Source organism: Silene latifolia, chromosome 11 (assembly GCF_048544455.1).
Source record: "Silene latifolia isolate original U9 population chromosome 11, ASM4854445v1, whole genome shotgun sequence".
Taxonomy (NCBI): Eukaryota; Viridiplantae; Streptophyta; class Magnoliopsida; order Caryophyllales; family Caryophyllaceae; genus Silene; species Silene latifolia.
In genome coordinates this window covers 14,739,342-14,762,185 of record NC_133536.1, presented here as the reverse complement: position 1 = coordinate 14,762,185, position 22,844 = coordinate 14,739,342, and the positions used below count along the sequence as shown (strand labels likewise).

Sequence of the window (22,844 nt, the reverse complement as noted above, 5' to 3'; positions counted from 1 at the left end):
CTCAAAATTAGTAGCTACCACATTGTCACTTGCAAGATTCGATTTAAAAAAAATAAATCAAAGTTGTCAAAGAAATAAGGTATTAACTAATTAATTTCTATTTATTTCAAGATTGTATATTTTTAAATAGATCAACAACTAATTGCTCGAACAAATATTAACAATACGATAAAAATATCAAAACTAAAACAGATAAACCCGTGAATTTCACGGGTCACAAACCTAGTTAAAAAATAAATTAAATAGGAAAAAGTGTTAATAAAAATGGGGGGTGCATGTTAAGTAATATGAAAAGTTTTAAATTATTAACATGTTTTTATTACCAAAATTTCAATTAAAATGTCAATTTTAATTATAAATTATGACATTTATTAACATGTTTTTATCACAAAAGTTCAATTAAAATGTCAATATTGATTATAAATTATGAAACTTTGATGTAAATTTTTAAGAGTTACATAAATTAAATTAATTATAGAAAAATGAATTAAATATACAAAATAAGACAATTACGTGGCGATGAGTTTTGATGCTCACATTTACGTGGCATTTTGGATCCTACGTGGCTTTGTCTACGTGGCGTTTATTAGACATTTTAGGGTAACCTTTTAATTTTCATATTACTTAACACTCACCATTATTAACATTCTCCTATTTAATTCATTTTTTTATAAATTTTGTAATAAAACCTGTTAATAAATTAATTAAACCTTTTCATATTACTGAACACCCACCATTATAAATATTTTTCTATTTAATTTTTTTTAATTAAACATGATAATAAATTGATTAAAACTCTTCATAATACTTAACCTACACCAAATTAATTAAAAGTTTTTTCTATTTAATTAATTTTTTCAATATAATATGTTAATAATTTTATTAAAACCCCTTATATTACTCAACACCCATAATTTTTATTAAAATTTTGTCCTATTTAATTCATCTCTTGAGATCCTCGGCAATCAATTATCTAATTTAATAATACCACAAAATAAATTAAAAATTACATTAAAATATGGGAATTTATGGTTGTGTAATGACTATAAAACCTACAATACTTATAATAGTTTCTATTCACTTTATTTATTTAAAATATGCCCATTTGTCATGAGTTTCTAAGTTGTGGATTGTATTTTATGGCTTAATTTATTTATTTGATTATATTAATTATATTGAGTATATTGAGTATTATTATTGAGTGTTGTGGTTGTTGTTGTAAAGTATATTTTAATTTGTTATGTTGTTGGTTTTATGAATCGTTTGCTTTATATTTGAATTCATGTTTTCCAGGTGGTTTAATTTAAGTGACTTACATGTGACAATGTTTTGATTCGTTTGTCAAGTTTTTGTCAGGTTGATGTTTTATCTTTTGGTCAATGTATTTTTTATATAAATTTCAAGCACCATGAAACGTATCTGAATGGAGATAAGGCAAACCATCACGTGGGTGATCTGAAGACGGAAAAAATACAAAAGGCACGAAACTGAGGTAAAATTAAAGGTAAAATAACGTAAGTTAGAAACTGATAAGTACTGGATAATTGTTGATCTCTAAATAGAAGTCTATAATATTTATTTTAATTTGTTATTAAACGTATATTGTGGTATAACTTTACTATTATACTTTCCTGATCAACCTATTTGAATTTGTATTTTTGTATTCACGAGTTTAATCATCTCTAACATATATTTTTCTTTTTCATTTTATATGAACTATTTTTTTTTTTGGGGTGTAATGTGAGTATATTATATATCATAACAACACAAATAATTACAAGAGGTTCTGGGATCAAATCCCATTACAAGCTAATCATATCACTCCCATTGTATGCAGCCAAACGAGGACAGTCTGGTCATCAACTGCCCTGCATTTCAGCTTAACCTTCCTCCTAATATCCTCCTCTATTCGTGCTGCAACTATCTCAGGTCTCAACAGCCAGTCATTAACCCTTGCACTGTTTTATATGAACTATTATCAAGGCATGTAATAAAAGGAAGCGAAAGTGAACCTTCGGGTAAATATTAAATAGTATGATTTCTAAATTCTACTTTGTATGTTTTTAAGATTATGTGGTTTTTTTTGTCAAAACAGGAATAATACATAAAACTTACTCTCATAATTTCCTATAAAAAAACGTACTCTCATAATTAATGGTAAATAAATAAGTACAAATAATTGAATGAAAAATCTTTAAAATTTCACAATTTACTTTTTAAACCATCATGAAAATAATTAATCATTTTAATTATGTCATTACATCTTCCAATTTAAGTTTTCTCCAGCTCCCACCTTTTGATTGTTTTTCTATAAAATTTACTTTACTTTTTTTAAGTAGTTTATGCCTTTTAAACCATTATAAGATAATCATTGATCTCAAAATGGAGATCTTATAAAATTTCTTTAAATTTCTTATTAAGCGTATATTGTTATACAATTTTACTATTATGCTTTCACAATCAACCTATTTGAATTTGTATTTTTGTATTCATGAGTATAATCATCTCTAACATATATTTTTCTTTTTCATTTCATATGAACTATTGTCAAGGCATGTACTAAAAGGAAGTGAAAGTGAACTTTCAGATAAATATTAAATAGGATGGTTTCTAAATTCTAATCCGTATATTTTTAAGTATGTTTTTTTTTGTTTTTTTTCAAAACCGGGATAGATTATTTTATAGTATTTAATACTATTTTTATTTTTATATAGGATCGTAGACATAAGTATAACAAGAGTTGGATCAAATTCTTAAAATAGTAATAAGGAACTTAAAAAATTTTATGAAACTTTTGGAATTCAAATTTAGGGAATATAGTTTTTTAGATTATTGAGCAATTGAAATGAAAATTTAATTCGTAATACATGGAGTAGATACCGACCATACCGTTGAATCGTATCTAATATTTTTTTATCGATATAATAAATGTTTTTCGGATGTAAATAGTATTTGAAGCATGCACCTGGTGATAAGACTTCAAAGATATTTCTATTGGAGGGTTGATGGAGAGATCTGAAAATAATTGGAGAAGACTATACTGAGGTATTGAGTTTACAACCTTATAAGGCGTCATTGAAGATTTTTCCATACAGAATTTATTATATACGGATGATTTCAACTTTTAATATTTTAAAAACTCATTGTATTATATTGTGGAGTAAAACACACGTATATATACTGAGTCGTCTTTGTCATTGCTCCGTTGTCAAGTTTCTCAAAATTAGTAGCTACCACATTGTCACTTGCAAGATTCGATTTAAAAAAATAAATCAAAGTTGTCAAAGAAATTAGGTATTAACTAACTAATTTCTATTTATTTCAAGATTGTATATTTTTAAATAGATCAACAACTAATTGCTCGAACAAATATTAACAATACGATAAAAATATCAAAACTAAAACAGATAAACCCGTGAATTTCACGGGTCACAAACCTTGTTTATGCTTAATTAGTCAAGAAACTACGAAATTTATAGTCTAGAACCTATTACAATGTATTATATAAACTCCACAATTCATAACGAAAAATAACAAAGAAAGTTCTCCAAATTATATGAAGTACTCCCCTTACATTGTCTAAGTTTGCCCGACGTCTCTATTTGGCAATCCAAATAAGCGTTTATTTGATTAAAGTAGCCTTGATCAAAATTTCAACAACCTTATTTTTATTTTAGAACATTTCATATGTAGCTGATTCGCCATATAACTTAGCTTAAATAATAAGCTCTACCTTTTTAGGGTATCATCTGAGAAATAGACTAACTTTTTTTTATATCCTCTTCCATTCTGTAATCTCCCCTTTAATTTAGAATATTAAATATGTATTATGTCATTTTATGTATGTAATTTTATCAAATATTAGCAACTTTTTCACTTAATTTGTCAAACATTTGTTTATATAACCAGCTAGTTTATCAGCTCATATATTTTAACTACCATTTTTTTTAGATTTTAGTTTATTTTTTAATTCTCAACTCTCTTTCAAATTTCACCTATTTTTTAGCTATTTTTACCAAATAAGGTCTACATTCTTGTTGATCTTTATGTAAACTCATCATGATTGATTGAATGATTACTTAAGTATGATAGAGAGAAGATTAGAGAGAAGAAGAAGATTGAATTAGAAAGAGAAAGTAGAATTTGTATTATGAATAATCTGAGTACAAGGAGTCAATCTCATCTGGTATTTATACAATAGTTAAACCGACATATGTATACCTAACTACCCTAACAGAATTTGTAACTGACTAACTGAATAAGTTTCTTTATATTCCAACCCCCCCCCTCAAGTTGGAGGGTGTGAAAACATCTCCAGCTTGCTAGAAATGAAATTGTGTTGAGGACCATTGAGAGCTTTAGTGAAAATGTCAGCTGGCTGCTATTTGGTGGGTATATAAGATAAGCTAATGAGCCCTGCCTACAGCTTTTCTCGTACGAAGTGGCAATCTAAATCTATGTGTTTGGTTCTTTCGTGAAAGACCGGATTCTTTGCAATATGGATAGCAGCTTGGCTATCACATTTAATTGGAATAGGAAGGACATCATGTACCTCTAGTTCATGTAAAAGCCTGCTTAACCATGCGAGTTCAGCTGTAATTCTTCGAAGGGATCGATATTCTGCTTCTGCAGAAGAAAGAGAAACAGTTTGCTGTTTTTTTGATTTCCAGGAAATTAATGAACCCCCTAAGAAGACTAGGAACCCACTGACAGACCTTCTAGTTTCTGGACAAGCTGCCTAGTCTGCGTCACAAAAACCTTCAAGATGAAAACCAGTCTTCCTATTCAGTAAAATTCCCTGGGAAGTATCCTTAGCAATGTATTTCAAAACATGTAAAGCTGTTGTCCAATGTTTTTCTCGTGGAAAGGCCATCTATTGACTCAACAACTGTACTGTAAAAGAAATGTCAGGTCTGGTGTTGGTTAGGTAATTCATCTTTCCTATTAGTCTTCTATATTCAGCAGGATTGACAATGAAGTTCCCTGTCTCAGCATTGAGTTTGATAGTACTATCTAATGGACTGTTGACAGGTCTGAAATTTTCACAACTTTTCACCAGTTCAGTTGCAAATTTCTTCTGAGTAATAACCATTCTAGTTGATATGTTGGTGAACTCCATCCCTAGGAAATAATTAATGTTTCCTAGGTCTTTTATCTTGAATGTACTGTCCAAATATTGCTTTAGATCTTCTATTTCTTTACCATTGTCTCCTACTATCAGTATGTCATCTACATAAATGGCTAAGAAAACCACTTTGCCATCTGTTTTCTTATGGAATAATGAATAATAATTCAGAGATTGCTGATAGCCTCTAGTCTTTAAAGCCTGACAAAGCTTGGCATTCCATTGCCTAGACGCTTGTTTAAGCCCATAGAGAGATCTTTCCAACTTGCAGACCATATTAGATTCAGATGTCACTAAACCAGGAGGCAATTTCATGTATACCTCTTCATGTAAATCTCCATGTAGGAAAGCATTGTTGACGTCTAGTTGACCCATCTACCACCCTTTCTTTACTGCAACTGCTACTAGGGTTCGGATAGTTGTCATTTTCACCACAGGAGAGAAAGTTTAAGTATAGTCTATACCTTCCTTCTGTGTGAAACCCTTCACCACTAGTCGTGCTTTATATCTTTCTATTGTGCCATCTGATTTGTGTTTTAACTTTAAATACCCATTTGCAAGAAATTGCCTTCTTGCCCTTAGGTAGAGGCACTAAACTCCATGTATTATTAGCCTGCAAAGCTTTAAATTCTCGTCGCAATGGCCTCCGCTACTCGGGATACTTGGTCGCCTCTTCATAGTTCTTAGGCTCCTGAACAGGAGTCTCTTGAACTTGGGACACAGCAGAAACACAAGCAACACGGGCACAAACAGAACTAGACAGAGGTGTAACTTTGCATAGAGAAGTAAGGGTCTCATATGATTCATATCAGGTAATTTGCCAAATAAAACTTGATAAGGAGATAACCCTTGCAAAACTTTGGTAGGCGATCTATTAATAATATAAGTAGCAGTTAAAATACATTCACCCCAATATTTTGTAGGTAATTTAGACTGAAATTCAGAGCTCTAGCAGTTTCCAACAAATGCTTATGTTTTCGTTCAACTCGACCATTTTGTTGAGGAGTATGAAAGCAAGATGTTTGATGAATAATCCCTTGTTCTAGTAAAAACCGAGATAGGATATTGCTAGTACCCAATTCAAAAGCATTATCAGACCTAATAGCCTTTATTTTCCTTCCAAATTGAGTATCAGCCATATTTATGAAAGTCTTAACAAAGACAAAAGCATTACTCTTGCAAGACAATAAGTGTGTCCATGTGCATCTACTCAAATCATCAACAATTGTAAGGAAGTACTTGTATCCATTGTAAGTTTGGGTGTGGTATGGACCCCATAAATCTATGTGAATAAGCTCAAATGGTGCAAAAGACACAGAAGAACTCAGCTGAAAAGATAAATGGTGTTGCCTTGCTTGAGCACATACTAAACAAGATTCCAAATCATTCATGTTATTATTATCATCCTTGAGTCTGAGTTGTAATTGCTTTAACTTGTACATAGGTAAATGTCCTAACCTGTGATGCCCAAAGTGTACTAGAGATATTTGAAACAGAATTTGCTCTTGACTTGGCATTATTTTTATTCAAATTAACAAAATTAGAAGAACTAAGTTCCTGATCTGTGTTGATATGTAGCAGATACAAGTCGTGGTGATTTTTACCAAGGACCAAGTGCCTCTTGGAAGAGTCCTGCAAATAACATATTTGAGGGGTAAAACTAACAGTGGAACTAAGTTGCTTATTTAGTTTACTTATAGATAATAAATTGAACCTAAAGTGAGGTGCATACAAGACATTTTGCAAGGTTAAGCCTTCAGTTATAGGAATTGAGATCCAAGAAAAGACTGTATCATTACACCGTCTCCAATATTTGGCAAAGGTCTTTGTAGATGAAGGTTGAGGAATTGATCCATCTACAAAACCAACTTTATTCTTGGCTGAAAGAGCAATAAGCATAGCTCTCTTCAAACCACCAAAACCCGTTCCATCAAATGGTGCTGCAACAAGTTTGTTGCTGAGAGTATCTGAATGATGAATGTAATGAGGATCATCCTCACTGATTTCAGTAACAGTATCAGTTGCAGAAGACATTTTCTTGAGTTATTGTGTAAAAAAAAACTTTGGGAATGATGAAAATATGAAGAATTGATGAAGATATGAAGAATTAAGTATGAAGATTACGCGGAAGCTTGATGAATTATCAGACACAGGCTCGAAAGGAACCACATCTGATACCATGTTGATCTTTATGTAAACTCATCATGATTGATTGAATGATTACTTAAGTATGATAGAGAGAAGATTAGAGAGAAGAAGAAGATTGAATTAGAAAGAGAAAGTAGAATTTGTATTATGAATAATCCGAGTACAAGGAGTCAATCTCATCTGGTATTTATACAATAGTTAAACCGACATATGTATACCTAAATACCCAGAATTTGTAACTGACTAACTGAATTTGTAACTGAATAAGTTTCCTTATATTCCAACAATTCTCTCCCTTGGTACTAGACGAATTGGTTGGTTCATGCTTTCCACCCGAACTGTCCCATTTTCTAATATGATGCCAATTAAAACAACATAACATTAAAAATCAAGTTTAACAATATTACAAGCAAGGTGACATGCATCACTCTTCGTTTGAGCTTAGTGTACACGCCAAGGCAAATAAAAGATCGAGCAAGTTAATTAAGTAAAACATAGATACTCCTCGTCCAATCAATCATTTGTTTACCTATTTCATTTTCTGTGAGGCATATTTTAATCAAAACTAGTAAATAAATGATTGAGACGCGGAGGGAGTATAAGATGATCGATCAACGAATGTTGCCAAGGGTGTCATTAGTATACACCAACTCGTTGTTCGTTCCGATCACACCCATTCTTGTCATGCTCTCATCCGCTCGTCGAATTTGATTGTCTATTAGTTTCTGACGCATATTTCTCAATTGTTGCTCTTGAGAAATAGGATCAACTCGCGAAGCAGAATTGACGTAGCTAGGTGTTTGTACGTTTAGGTTATTATTAACGTACACCACGTTATTGCCCGTACCAATTGCTCCCATCCTTGTTATGCTCTCATCCGCTCGTCGAATTTGATCGTCTATTAGTTTCTGACGCGTATTTCTTAATTGTTGCTCTTGAGCAATTGGATCAACTGGTAATCTAGAATTAACATACACCATGTTATTATCGTTCATTCCAATTGTTCCGGTCCTTGTTATGCTCTTCTCCGCTTGTCGAATTTGATCATCAATTAGTTGACGATACATGTTTCTTAATTGTTGTTCTTCGGATTCAAGATCAGCTAACCAGAGAAAGATAGCAATATTAGCTTTTTCTACACAAATGATACAAATTAATTATATCGCGTAATATGGGGTATAATTGTATAAATTACGCTTACCAAAATTTGAACTCGTAAATTTAGCTTAAAAAACAATTAAAAAAATGTTTTACCAAAAGTGACGGGCCTGGATTCGCCTCTAGTCTCTTGTTGAACATTCTCATTATTATTTGTCGGATAAATATAATTATAATTATAATTATAATTATTAGTGTCGGTACGATGAATAGAGCTACTTGATGACCCTTGTTGACGTTGAGAATTGGCTTCGTTTGCTTGTCTCTCCAACTCTGCTTTCATGGCTTCATTCATTTGTTTCGCAACGTCCTTGAGTTGTTTGTTACTTTCTTCGATGAGACGACGTACGAACCCCATGGTTATAGATGAAGATTGATGGTGATTCAAGGTGAAAGATTGGTGATTAGATTATGTGATGAGAAATTTGTGCTAGTTCGTCTCAAAGCTTGACCATTATATAGGAAGTGATGAGAAAATGTGCATATGGTGTGCAACTTCTCAAATTGGCTTTCTTTATTAGTTGACTTTCGAAGTCTACTCTTTTTTGAGTGCCCTCCCTCCATGTTATATTGACGTCAACAAAACCACTATTAATAAATTATTTATTAAATATATAAAAAAAAATTAGTTTTCTCTCATATTCACCATCTTTCACATTTTCTAAAACCGAGAATTTACAAAGATTTTTCATTTTCTTATTTGCTATTTTGTGGTTAATATAACATGTAACTTCACGTTCTCTTTCATACTTTCATTTTCGTCCACATATTACCACTTCACTAAATATTGGTTCAAACCAATGTGGAAGATCATATTAGAATAGGATCGAGGGAGTATTTTTTAAGGGGGTAAAATAAAGAAGACAATTATTTTTTTTCTAATCCGCTAACCCAATATGCTCGTAGGAGAAGATATAAAAAAATAAGTATTGGAATCCAATATGCTATTTTAATATGTCATTAACCAAGTAGCATATTGATAAGTCAAAGATGCTTAACCTCTCAAATATACTAAAATTTGGTCAATATAACATTTACTAAATAAATAGTTCACGAATCAAGTTGAGTTAGTATTAAATCACAAGTCGTTATCGATTCAAGTTTGAGTTGAATTGGGACAAGAAATAAGGTTTATCTATATCACCTCTGAGTCTAGTTGACTTCAACTTCAACAAATGTTCGATTTTGTCAAGTTTGTATTTCATGCTTTTCAGCTTGGGTTTCTTCGGCCATTGTTATCTTTCATCAATTTTAGTTGATGCTAAACCAATATTATTAGTTTAGAGCTGACTAATGGGCTAACTAGGTTGGATTCGTGTAGAGTTAATTCCAGTTTGTAAGAGTTTGGATCGAGTCATTTCGGGTCCAGGTAAACTATTATCAAGTTTTTTTTATGGATAATGACTAGTGTACAACAATAAACGTTCGAGTCAAGTTATATAAGGTCGGGTCAAGCACAGGTCTTAATTTCGGATTCCTAATCGGGTATGAGTCGGATTATTCAGATCGGGTCGTTCAGGTCAGATTAATTCTGTCAGGTCTACCTTTGTTTATAGATTGACCCGACTTGAAAAAGCTGACCCGAAACCCGAAATCGACCCGAAATGCCGCACCCGAATGACACCCGATTGACCCAACCTGACTCAAATATCACCCGAGTTTTCATGCACCCGTAACAGACCTGACCCAAAATGACCCGATCCAAAATCACCCAACCCGAAAATGACTCGACAAAACATAAATTTAATTAACCTCAAAAGACTTGAAATGCATTTTTTCTCTTAATCATTGACCCAAAATAACCCAATCCGCGTGACACGAAACAAACCTGACCAACAAACCTATAACCCGAAATGACCAACTCGATCCGAACAAACTCGAAAATTTGAGAAATACAAAATGGCCCGGTCTAAACCCGACCCGATTGGCCCGTTTGCCAGGTATAGTTTACCAGACAAGTCATTTGGGTCGGGTTTAGCATTGGTAAATCCGAAGTTGTCATCGGGTTACTTGTAATTTTCCCACCTTCCTTCCTCGTATTCGCGCGCCCTTTCAATTCAACAGTCAAAACCCTAATTCCTAATTTCTCTCACATGCAAGTTTCAGAAATGGCAGCAATTCATCTACTTCGTTCACAAACTTCCTTTCTTAATTCATCCAAATTCAAACCTCTTCGCCCTTCATTAAACTCTTTAATCATCTACAATCAACACGATCAAAACCCTAATTCTCTCGCCATTTTCGCCCAATTCATTTAATTACCCCCAAATCATATCCCGAATCGCCTCTCATCGACGTCAATGGCGCATCCGAAGAATCAACTTCTGAACCGAGCACTAGGGGCTGGTCAACCTTCTGTTCTCCTCAGAGTACTCCCACAAATTCAATTAAGGGTGTAGGTAGTAGTGGGGAAGAGGGGTCGAGGATTCGAGTGAACTTGTCGTCGAATGTGGCGAAGAGTGTCGTTTCGAGGGATTTTGTAGCGGGAGGGAAGAAAGGGAAGAGTAAGATTCATTGGGTATGTGCTGATTGTGGACATAGCACAGCCCAGTGGTGGGGAACCTGTAGATCATGTAATAAAATTGGGACTTTGAAGCAGTTTTCGGTGTCGGAAAACGAGACTTCTGGGAAAATGATGAAGTCGTCTTGGTTGCCTGAGCAAATGGTTGGGCAAAATGAGCCGGTTAGGTTGGTGGATGTGAATCGAGGGATTAATCATATGGAATGGCGCATTCGATTGTAAGTTGTATGTTTTGGCTATGGTTATGTTCAATTTGATTGCTTTCATTAGGTGTAGCTAGGCCGGGAGTTCAACTATATCGGATTTAGTGTTCGGGTTTTATGTTGATCAGTGGTGTAATTCTAGCAGCCTAGACTTAACAGTTATATTTAATGATGTTATGTTATTTGTAAGAGTGAATATTTTGCAAAATGCTGAAAATTGAGGTATGATTTGGCTGATTTCAGGTCTGGCTTGCTCGGATTGGAAGTTAATAGGGTGCTTGGTGGCGGTGTTGTGCCAGGTACAGATTGAGTGTCTAATTGTGTTATGTTGCGTTTTATGTGTTCTTGGCTCTTTATTTTTGTGTTTATTTACGTTGGTTTACATGTCCTTGGCGCCTTTAACAATAGTTTGAATGTGGAAGCCTGGTAAATGACTGAGATAGCGTGGTTAATAATTTATTGGGAAATTATTATCTCGACCAAAAGCCTACGCTTATAGTTGAGGTTTAGTCAATGAAGTTATACCTTCATGTTCTGTCTCTCTCACGTGTGCATGTATGTTGTGTTTTACCAAATTTTCTTCCCCCGTTCATCTCTTTCATTACTCGTTACAAATCATGTGTGCAAATAGAGAATTGACATAAACATGTTCATCCTACTTGCATGTTAATGTATCAGCGCGAGGCTTCAAGGGATAGTGCAGTTGGTGACATCCCCATTAGACAATTGACTAAAACATTATCTCATATTTGACTCCTTTCTTTATGGAAAGGTTGTGTCTCCTGTTTTCGTTTGGGAGAAAGCTCTTGATTTATCGTACAAGATTTTCTCTTGCAAAATTTCTCCCTCCGTCCCGATCATTTGTTTACCTTTTTTCATTTATAGAGTGTCTTGATAATTTGTTTACCTTTCTATTTTGGGAATGCTTGTTATGGGTAATTTGATCACCCACATACATCTTAATCCACTTGTCATCCAATAAGCACAAGTACAAATGGTCCGCTTCTCCCTCCTTTGTCGTTGTGCCAAAATCAAAGGTAAACAAATGACTGGGAAGTAGGGAGTACATTGCTTTGCCTTCTGATTCTCTAGCTTCTAACAAGCTTTACATTATTGCAGTTCCCCAAGATGAGCTTGCTCAGAATGTAACTGTTTCAACAAAATTTCTTGCGATTTTGTATAGGTTCATTAATTTTGGTTGGTGGTGATCCTGGTGTGGGCAAAAGTACATTGGCATTACAGGTGTGATCCATTTTTTGTCACATTAAACCTGCTTAAATAGTTTATCTCGGGAGATTGCGCTAGAGTGCTGCAATATTGTATGTTTCACTAAGTTATGTTCAAAATGAAGATGGCTGCACTTGTAGCAGTGAGCAGTGATGTTGGAGGAGCAGCGCCTGTTCTTTACATATCTGGTGAAGAGGTTAGTGCACTAGAAGCAACTCCACCTTTCATTATTCTACTGTTTTAGTGCTGCTAAATTTTAAAGAACAGAGAGCACCTGTTATGCTAGGGGACAAGAATATCTCCCATCCCGGGAAAGGCCTAATTATATACTTTAAAGCAAGCGAAGAGTACAAGACAAGGTGGGTAGAACATTTCAGCTTGCATAGTATTGGTAATGGACTTGACTAAAAAGAGAGTGAATGTTTGGTGCAAAAATGAGTAAGGGATATTTCATGGCATTGCTTTTCGGTTTCAATCTTGATCTTAGGTTCGGACGCCACACCTTCATTTCAGTTGTGTCGCTTAAAAATGCGGCTGATATATTGCCTTAGTATGAAGTCGCGGTAATCTTCAAGACCTTAGAACTGGTCGTGCGGCGTTGTTGCAGCTCTAATTTGTTTCTATGGAAGTTTTACTTTGATGCTTTTCAGTAGTCATGAAGGGGTTTGGCTATTGAAAATATCTTTACAATACGATCTACTCCCTCCCATCCAAACCAACAGTTTTATGGGAGGGAACAAGTTTTAAGAAAATAGAGAAAAGGTAAGGGTAGTATTGGAATTAAAATAGGGCCACTTGTAGCTTGATTAAAAGAGGGCCACAAACATGATGGCATTTTATGTAAATAATAAGGGTGTATGAGGAGTTTTTAGTAATGTTTTTTTACCAAAAAAGGAATGGGTAGTTTGGTTTGGATGGTCCGAATAAGGTAAGTGTTACCTTTGGTTTGGATGGGAAGGAGTATTTGATTACCTTTCAATTTATGGATTCCAACCTTTGATGGCACATCTGACTTTGATTTTGTTTAGTTGGGAATTGTTAATGACATGTTGAAACCTTCTCTGTTTTGACTATTTGAACCTGACAATATGCTAATTATATTTTCTTCTCTAGAGTGTTGAGCAAATTGGAAATAGAGCAGATCGGCTGAGCATCGATACAGAAGAGCTTTTCCTTTATTCAAGCACTGATATTGAGGTTGGTTAGAGCTAATTGTGTCTGTATTTAGTTGCTTATTCCTCAATTGTTGCCTTGGGACTTCCTTTACGGAAGCAGTTGGTTAGAACAATTTATCACTCTATTGGATGGGGTTTAAGTTTGCTGCATTAAGGCATCTCTTTTTGTTCTTTCTGATACGTTTTTATCAAGTTCTTTCAACAATTTGCTACAAGTTTATCAGTTAATTTTTCCCCCCAATATAGCCATGTCGAATAATTGTCGAGACTCATTGCATGCTTAGAAGCAAACAAAAACTTCACCTTTTGTTTTATCTTACACTTGCTATTTTCTCATCAAGTGTTTTATTGATGGCTATATTGATATTTCGAATGGCTGGAAACTCTGGTTTTATTAAATCCTAAATCCGCTGTTCTACAACTGCAAAGTCTAAGGTGTTTTCCCTTTTCCTGCAGGATATTTTAGAAAAGGTGCAAGTGCTTTCCCCACGTGCTGTCGTTGATTCCATTCAAACTATGTATCTAAAGCCGGTGACTGGAAGCCCTGGCGGGATGGCGCAGGTATGAATGTATGATTAATTGGAACACTAATCCAAATACTATCTTACTTTCCCTCTTTTCAGGTATTTCTTCTGAGATTTATGGACATAATTACATAAATATATCCAAAGAATCAAAGTATGCTCAGATGATTAAAAATTACATTTCTGATTCTTTATCTGCTAGATTTTAGTGTGCTTTACCTCAAAGTACAAGTTTTCTATTAGTATCATCCCCCCTATACTAAAAGAAAAAAGAGATTACTAAATTTTTCCCGCCTAAATGATTGTTTCTATAATTAGATTTCACTATATCATACTATCTGACATTATTTTAAACAATAAATAACTCTATTCCATTTAAACATGGTATAATATTTTTTCAATTTGCATAGACATATTATAAGATAATCTGATTTTGTTACATAAATAAAATTGCACTAATTATACGTATGATGTGATATAAATATTTGATTATTATTATTTTAAAAATTAAACATGATGATCACGGACATTTTTTTTAGCAAACACTTTCTAAATAATTTTATTATTCTGTCTTTTGATACAAACTTATACTACAAGTTAGTAGTATTTATAGACATTTTTACTTCTAATATGAAAAAAACTTATGAATTATATGTTTTTATCTTTCACTTTAACTTAATATCTATCCCAGCTCCCTAATATGTGAACATTTAAATTTTGGTTAATTTTTTTATTTAACATATACGGAGTACATAAGTATATTTATTACAAAGTATTATATCTTATCTGATTGTATTACCAATGTCATTACTTCACGTTTATAGTACTCCTTTAGTGGATATAATAATATAACAACAATAGTTTTTAAAAATACAGTTCAGTAAAAGTGTTGAACCTTCTCTTTTCTACCTTTTAATACAAAACATTACTAATAGTAAATTTAATGGTTAAATTTCAAATGGAGTTATACAAGTGATATAATTGTTTAATTCTCTAACATCTTTATCTAAAAAACCGTGCTTTCGCACGGGATCTATATCAGTTATTACCAATAACCTTGTAAAAAAATCATACTCTCGATGTCCCGGTTAATTGTTGTCCTTTGCCTTTTGGACACTATTCATAAAGGAAGAGAATCCTTAAAATAATTTCCAATGCACAACACTAAATATAGTCATGAAGGATCTTGTTTGATTCGTCTTAATGAGTACGTTAAGATTATCAAAATTTTATAATTTTCACACTTATGTAAGTAAATATATTTACGAATTGAAATGAGCATTGGCAAATGCGTAAAACGCAAAGGACAACAATTGACTAGGACAGATGGAGTAATAATCATTGACATTTTGATTATAACACTTAAAGATGATTTCGTCTTATGTATATTTTGTTGCAGGTGAAGGAATGTACTTCAGCATTGCTTCGTTTTGCAAAGAAGACAAATATTCCTGTTTTTTTGGTAAGAAACGGGTTTGATAGTGTCACATGGTTTTTCTGACTCATTTTTGTAAGGATATTGCGTACACATATTACTCAACGCTCTACGCTTTTTACCAAATTACCCCTCATTTTTCTTCCCCTCAAATAGTCTCAGAGATCTTTTTTCTTTCCCTTCTTATCTCTCCCTCCGCCACCTGATCCATTACCACCCACCATGTCTTGCCTTCTCTACCGCTGCTCCAACCTGCCAATCCCCGCCCCCACGCCTCTGGTACTGTGTTGAATTTTTTTTTTGAATAAATGAAAGGAAAAAAAACACAATGTACTCTGATGTATTGCATGAGATTTTTTTTTGAGAAAATAGAGTATCAAATGAAAAATTTTACTATTTAGAGGGGAAAATAAAATCAAACAACCAAAAACATGTTGTGGTATTGCATTGTAATTTCGGCTAAGTTTTCTGTTAGCTTTAACTTCCCGTCAACTTCATCTTCCTCACCCATCAATCTTCATCTTTCTCACCATTAATCTTCATCTTCGTCACTCATGTCTTTATTACTTGGCTCACATTTTCATATTTTGCACCCATTAATTTTTATTGTAAATGATCATCCAATCTTGTTTTCTCACACTACCCATACCTTTCCTATCTTTCAGTTACAAACCCTAAAAAAAAAAAAAAATCAATTTCTTATTTACTTTCTAACTTGATTTTATTTTTTAGAGTTGAAAAAAGCTGTTTTTATCTCAATTTGTATGAAATTTCCGTCCATCGTATGAAGCAAAAAGCTTCCAAACGTTGTCATTAGGTGTTTTAGGAGCTAGCCAATACAATCAATTTTTAAGCCATTCTGATACCACCGCTTTTGGTGGTACACTTGTACCGATTGACCGAGTATGAAAGCTGTAATATACACGCTCATGACGGCTTCATACATATTGCAAGTCCTCAGTCTAGATTTGTCTTACAATATTATTTTTTCTCTGTGACAGATTGGACATGTAAACAAAAATGGAGACATTGCAGGACCTCGTGTTCTGGAGCACATCTTTGATGTCGTTTTATATATGGAGGTTCGTTTTGCCTTCTTCATTTGTAAATATTCTCGAAGTTTCTCTTCCTCTTCTATTTCTGTACTTATTCGACTTAAATCCTTTTGTTCGGCTGTTTTCTCGCCAAAGGAACTGCAAATTTTTTAATAGTCTCAAAAAAGTATCATATGACTAGAAGATTGAAATATTTAATTCATATCATACCATGGATCAGGCTTTAAAATAGCGCATTACTTGGGCCTAGTGGGTAGAATGTGCATATGTTACTCCGACGCTTCAGTTAGCTGCCATGTCGCGTGTGCCATACAACACGAACATCGACACTTAGACCACACAATAGAAAACTTCGTGCAATAGAGCCGTATCCACACTGACACTTTGTCAACATGGTGTTGGAGAGTCAGAGTAACCCAGGAATGTGCATCCAGTAACCCTACATTAAAAGGGCTGAAGGCCATGAATCCATGATTGTCCATTGATTTGTGGCGGTGGAGGTTGATCTTACATGACAAATGGAATTCTTGGCTCCTCACAACAAGGAGTTGCAAATTTCTGTTAATTTGCAGATTCATCTTATTTCTTGAAACTTGGAAGTAAAGGTTATGATAGTATCACAAGAAAGCTAACTCAAGTTTGTCCATTGGTCAAATTTCTACGACTGAAGTAATTAAAGAGGATACATACACGCAGCTAACATTTTCACTTCTTCACTATTAATAATATACACATCCATTGGTCAAATTCCTACAGACAATACCTTGGAATCAAAATTCTCCGTGTTTCTGGATTTTAAAAATTAAAATTAAGAATCTGCATGTGATCTACTGATAGGTTGAGTGGAAGCTTAGTTGTCAAGTTCTGTGTGCATCTGGTGTTTCTTCCTGCAACTGCTGTTAAAATACATGTTTCTGTTAACAATGTGAATGTCATCACCATTTCATGCAGCGCCACTTAATGTCTGCTGATGACAAGAATATTAAATACATCAACTAGACATTAGATCTTCTGCGCCCGAAACTTTTCAATATTCTGAGAAATTATGTTGGTATGCCTCTTATTCTGTTTTTTTCATACAACCCATTTATTGTGTGATCCTGCAGGGAGATAAGCACTCATCACATCGCTTGCTTCGTTCCGTTAAAAACCGTTTTGGCTCCACTGATGAGGTAATATACTATTTTTCTTTTCTCGACCTCACCTGATTTTTCTGATTTCGAATTGTTCAGAATTTTATGAATTCTTGTGTAGCGTTTGGTTGTTTTATTATCCATGTGCAATAATGCAACTGTCATACAAACTACAAAACTAATCATTTGCATTTTTGAATCTTGTTTGCGATTTTATTAAGTTTTCTGGTCCATCCCATTGTCTGGATTTGCTTGAATATAGCTTCGCTATTATCACATACTAATACTTAAAGCTTTTAGAATTTATGATGTTTTTTGGTGAAATGAAGAATCCCTGAAGTGATTGTCTGTTGTCATATGGTCATAAATAGTATCTCAATCACGAATCTTTAGATCAAATTGTTCATCAAAAGCATTCCCAAAATAGAAAGGTAAATAATTGACTGAGACACCCTAATATGGAATAGGTAAACAAATTGTTCATCAAAAGCATAAGTATACAAGAACCAAACGAAGAAATGATTTGGCCCTGCGCAGGTCAATGGAGATCCACCTCTGAAAGGGGACAATGAAATTGGAATATAGGGAGTACAAAACTAACCCGACCCTGTTGATATGACCCAAAACGACTTGAATCGAAATTACCTATACCTTAAATGACCTTGCCCGAAATAATCCGAACCTATAATGACCCTCCCTTCAGATCTACCTTAAATGGCCTCACTTTTCTTTCTTAACCCCATCCACTTTTTGAGAAGAGGGTAAAAATCACTGTTGATTGATCCAATGTTTCTGACTGTATATTTTCCATTGGTTCACACGGTCTGACAGTCTTAACATTGTGAAAATTCATTGCAAATATTTTCATATGGCTAAATGAGTAAATGCTAGAATATTCATCGATAAAATGTCAATAAGATTGAAGGCAAAAAAATAGCAGTTTGAGCCTGTGCCAACGGTAGCTTGCTAACTTCTCTATATGTTAAACTTGAGATACATGCGGGACGCTCTTAATTTATTCTACTCGTTTTAAGTACTTTTTCCCCCTTCCAGAAGCATCAATGTGTTTGATATGCTTTTCCTAGTTTTCTTAATTGAGCTCTTCCCTGAGCATAACTTCATTGCAATACATGGTACGGAGTAGTATTTTTACAAAGAATTCTGAATGATAATGAAATTTGTTGGAGATTCTTTGGTGAACGTCATCTTTATTGTTTTGCTTTCATGTTATTGATTGGCTCGGTATTCTGAGCACTCATATTCCTACAACAAGATGAGCTGCTTGATTATTCACTTGTCTATTCACTCCTGGTTGCAGCTGGGAGTTTTCGCAATGTCAGTGCCTGGACTAGAAGCTGTCGCAAATCCTAGTGAGATGTTTTTAAGTGAAGAATATTCAGATTCAGAGCACTTAGCTGGGCTTGCTATTGCTGTAATTATTGATGGGTCTCGATCTTTTCTTGTTGAAGTTCAGGTAATTTACAGATCTGGTCATGGTTCTAAATATTGCCTGCAACACCGAAGTGCAATTAAGTTATCAAGGTTTGGAAGGTTAGCGTGACCACTTTTTGAGGCGGTATCGGCCACATTTATAGAGAACAACCGAGATTAGGCCTCAATGACATAATCCAAATCAAGTCTCTAACCAAGATTTAATACCATGGATCTAAGTGTGGCGTGGAGCCTTAGGCCAATTAAAATATCAATCACATTTGATTGATCGTATCCTATGACTCCTCAACTTTGTTGTCGTAATTGTGTCCGACACAACACTCAAGGATGACTATAGAATCCTTACTGGATAGTTGCCAGTTATCTTAGTGGATCCACAAAGAAATCTTGTATTTTAAGATTTATCTTTCATACAGACTTGCATTTCACTTTAAATAAACAGTTTCCTCCCGGTGTCTCAATGTTTGTGTCATGACAAGTCAATTGCTTGGATATGTTGATACATACCCGTGTCCAATACCCATACATGAGTCCGATTAATACAAGACTGCATCATATCTGTCGGAGCATAGCCTTCTTTTGTATTTTCAGGAAGGATGAACCATTTGCGTCATTTGTATTTGCTTAACCTGAGTTGCTGTTTGGTCTTATGAGCTTAACTTGTAGGCTTTATGTGTTTCCGGACCTGGTTCTACTAGGCATATTAATGGCGTTCAACTAAGCAGGGCTGATATGATTCTTTCGGTATGTCTTTGATCAACAGCTTAATTAAATGTAATCTAGTATATGAGTTGATCATTTCTTCGTTTGGTTCTTGTATACGTATGCTGCATGTGCAGCTTTTGACTTTCAGTTTTGCATTTGGATGTTGTTTGGGTTCAGTTAACAATTACTCTGTACTTCCTAGGCTCGAAAGGTTTTGGTCATACATATATGTTGATGGGGGTTAATCATTAGTCAAGGTCCTCACTGTGAGTTCTATGACTTGTATTATTTTGTCAAGGGCCCTTGAGTTTTTGATTTTTATCTCTAAGACCAGTACCCTTACTTAACTTTCCACTATTCTTTCACTTTAAAATATGACGCAATAAAGCAAAATGGCTAACAAATATTTTTGCGCCTCCTATATTGTCAAGCTACAGCCAATGGATGCAATTGTTGATGTTATTTTCCTTGTGGGTCATTGAGAAACCTTTCCTTAGTTATTAGTGTTACATTCTTTTAGGTAACATTGGCTAAATTAGACACTGTTCTTAGGGGAATTGGTAAACTGGATTTGTGAGAGTGAGCGAGAGTCCCTGTATTATGTAATTTGGAACAAACATTAACTAGGCGCAGCATATCTGATGGTTGTTGATACTTTTGTTTAGTTGTAACCTTCCTGAGTGAAAGACAACTCACTGATGCTTTGTTCTTTTACTTGCAGGTTCTTAAGAAGCAAGCGGGACTAAAGATTGACGATCATGTAATCATTCTTTGCTTATTGCTTTGTCTTATCATGTTCTCTTCTATAGCGTTTAGTATATTTTTAGTACTGTACTTTCTGATAGGCTCTAAAGTCAGCTTTACATCTATTACTAGAGTGATTTGTGAGGGTAAGGTTTTGTACATTGGGACCTTGTCCACCCGTTCATTTGTGAGATCCCTAAACGCGAGTTCAACTGTAGAATTCGACATGCAAAAACTAGGGTATATGTTAGAATTCGGGAAAACATAGGGGTACACCGTAGAAAATCCCTTTTACTATTTTTCAATGTTTGGTGTTTTGCAGAGCATTTTCCTGAACGTAATAAGTGGTGTTACTCTGGCCGAGACTTCTGGAGATCTTGCTGTGGCAGCGGCAATTTGTAGCAGGCAAGTTATCACGTCTTGTCAACACATTCCTTTTATCACATATTTAGAAAGAACCAAAACTTTTTTTTTTCCAAATAGTAGCAATAAGAATATAAGATACGAATATATGGTGGAATAAAACAAAGATGCCCTAATTTCCGCTTCTGTTTTGAGGTAGCAGTAGGTTGACCCAATTACTTTTTCCTTGTGATCAACCATGGCGTTACTCTATAACGCTAGTGATAATCTTCTTTTCATTTGATTGTTAATAACATTTCCTTAAACTGTTCCATCTTTAGCTTCTTGGAGTTCCCTCTTCCTAATCATGTGGCATTTATCGGAGAAATTTGCCTTGGTGGCGAGCTTCGAATGGTAAGCATCTCCTGTTTAACATCTTTTCTACATTAAGAAAAGCTACTGCGCCAATGTCACACTATTTTGGAGGTCACTGGCATTTCCATAAATAACGGAGCTGATTCCTCCTGTCTCGTAATTTTTGTTGTTGAAGACGTATTTGGTTCTAAATCATCACTTAATTGCAGGTTTCGAGGATAGAAAAGAGAGTTACTACATTAGTGAAACTTGGATATAAGAAGTGTGTTGTTCCCGCTTCGGCTGGAAAAGCACTAGAAGCCATCAGCTCTGAAATTCAGATAGTCGGCTGCACGAATTTGAAAGAAGTCATTGATAAGGTTTTCAGGAGACTAGATTGACTACGTACATCGAGGGACGAGACATACTCAATTTCACCATTGTATATCTCACCTTGTAGGACTTGTAAACTGTAGCATTAGGTTAACATATGTAAATATATGGACAAGTATGCGGTGAAGTTCATGATACTCAATTTTCAAGCTGTGAACCAAAGCTTTCGATTTGATTTAGCAGGGAAAGATAGCAGCAAGGAAGGCTGGCCCTTGGCAGTATTACCTATCTGTGCCATATTTTGAAGTTTTGCTGATAACTTGTCATTTATATTCATGCTCTGAGAATGCACGACTTAAAATGATGGCGAGGTAGTAAACAATTCGCTGTGTACTAAAAATGAATCCAAATCAGAAGAAAATTATGACCCTTCTAAGAGTAAGGTAGTTATCAAAAGAACTGTTTTAAGTTTACGGGTGGTAAAATACTAATTGTGCAGGGTGCAAACTTATACCACAACTTCCATGACAAAAAAATGGAGAATTGATTCAAGGTAAACTAGGCATAAACTAATGTTAGCCTATTGTGTTACTACTCATTTATTTAAATTCATATACCTTTCACAAATTTTGAAACGGATTTTGAAATGTGTAAGACGCGTCTGTTTATTTCAAGCTTGCCTGCCTATCGGCTATCGCCCATCTTTGTTCATGTTGCTAACTTTCAGTTTGGTCGTACTCCTTCATTTTGTGAACCAATGGGTTAACTTAAGACGGCTTTCACACTCGATTAAAATATAAAAAGATTGTGAGAGATCTTAAATTAAGACGATCTGAAGGCTTAAGCAAGACCAAATCTCTTCAAATATTTTGTAGTTGTATATGTAGAGTGTATAATACAAGTTATCAACCAACGTCGGCTATGGTAGCAAATTTCTTCAAAACTGCCAGTTTTATTTGGTTTTCTACGATATACCCCTCCAACTTATATACCCCTCTACTTGTTCAAGTAGAGTCTAATCAAATCGTATAACTCCTCACAGCTTCACATCTTTCTCACATGGATTATCTTATTCATTTGAGCTCTTGAATCATCCTAACTATGATTCAACACAAATTCTCATTTGTGATGGCCGATATCCCATCAAGTCATATTCTCCCATTTCCCTTATGATATCATACCTCTTGCCAATTAGCCATACTAAACAACG

At 34.4% G+C, this 22,844-nt stretch overlaps 2 protein-coding genes across 2 annotated transcripts; one reads left to right on the top strand and one right to left on the bottom strand.

The window, feature by feature from the left end:
- Positions 1–7,567: 7,567 nt before the first annotated feature.
- Positions 7,568–8,877, bottom strand: LOC141612723 (uncharacterized). The gene is made up of 2 exons (XM_074431501.1): positions 8,528–8,877; positions 7,568–8,375 (listed from the first exon to the last, which is right to left on the bottom strand). The coding sequence occupies exons 1-2, from the start codon at positions 8,787–8,789 to the stop codon at positions 7,885–7,887; spliced, it is 753 nt and encodes a 250-aa protein (XP_074287602.1). The 5' UTR covers positions 8,790–8,877; the 3' UTR covers positions 7,568–7,884.
- A 1,574-nt stretch (positions 8,878–10,451) lies between these two features.
- LOC141611153 (uncharacterized) lies at positions 10,452–21,918 on the top strand. The gene is made up of 15 exons (XM_074429607.1): positions 10,452–11,170; positions 11,399–11,454; positions 12,339–12,397; positions 12,507–12,578; positions 13,496–13,579; positions 14,014–14,118; positions 15,481–15,543; positions 16,518–16,598; positions 17,678–17,743; positions 19,023–19,178; positions 19,823–19,900; positions 20,583–20,621; positions 20,928–21,010; positions 21,289–21,361; positions 21,532–21,918. Exons 1-15 carry the CDS (start codon positions 11,064–11,066, stop codon positions 21,700–21,702), a joined length of 1,293 nt encoding a protein of 430 aa, XP_074285708.1. The 5' UTR covers positions 10,452–11,063; the 3' UTR covers positions 21,703–21,918.
- Positions 21,919–22,844: the final 926 nt, after the last annotated feature.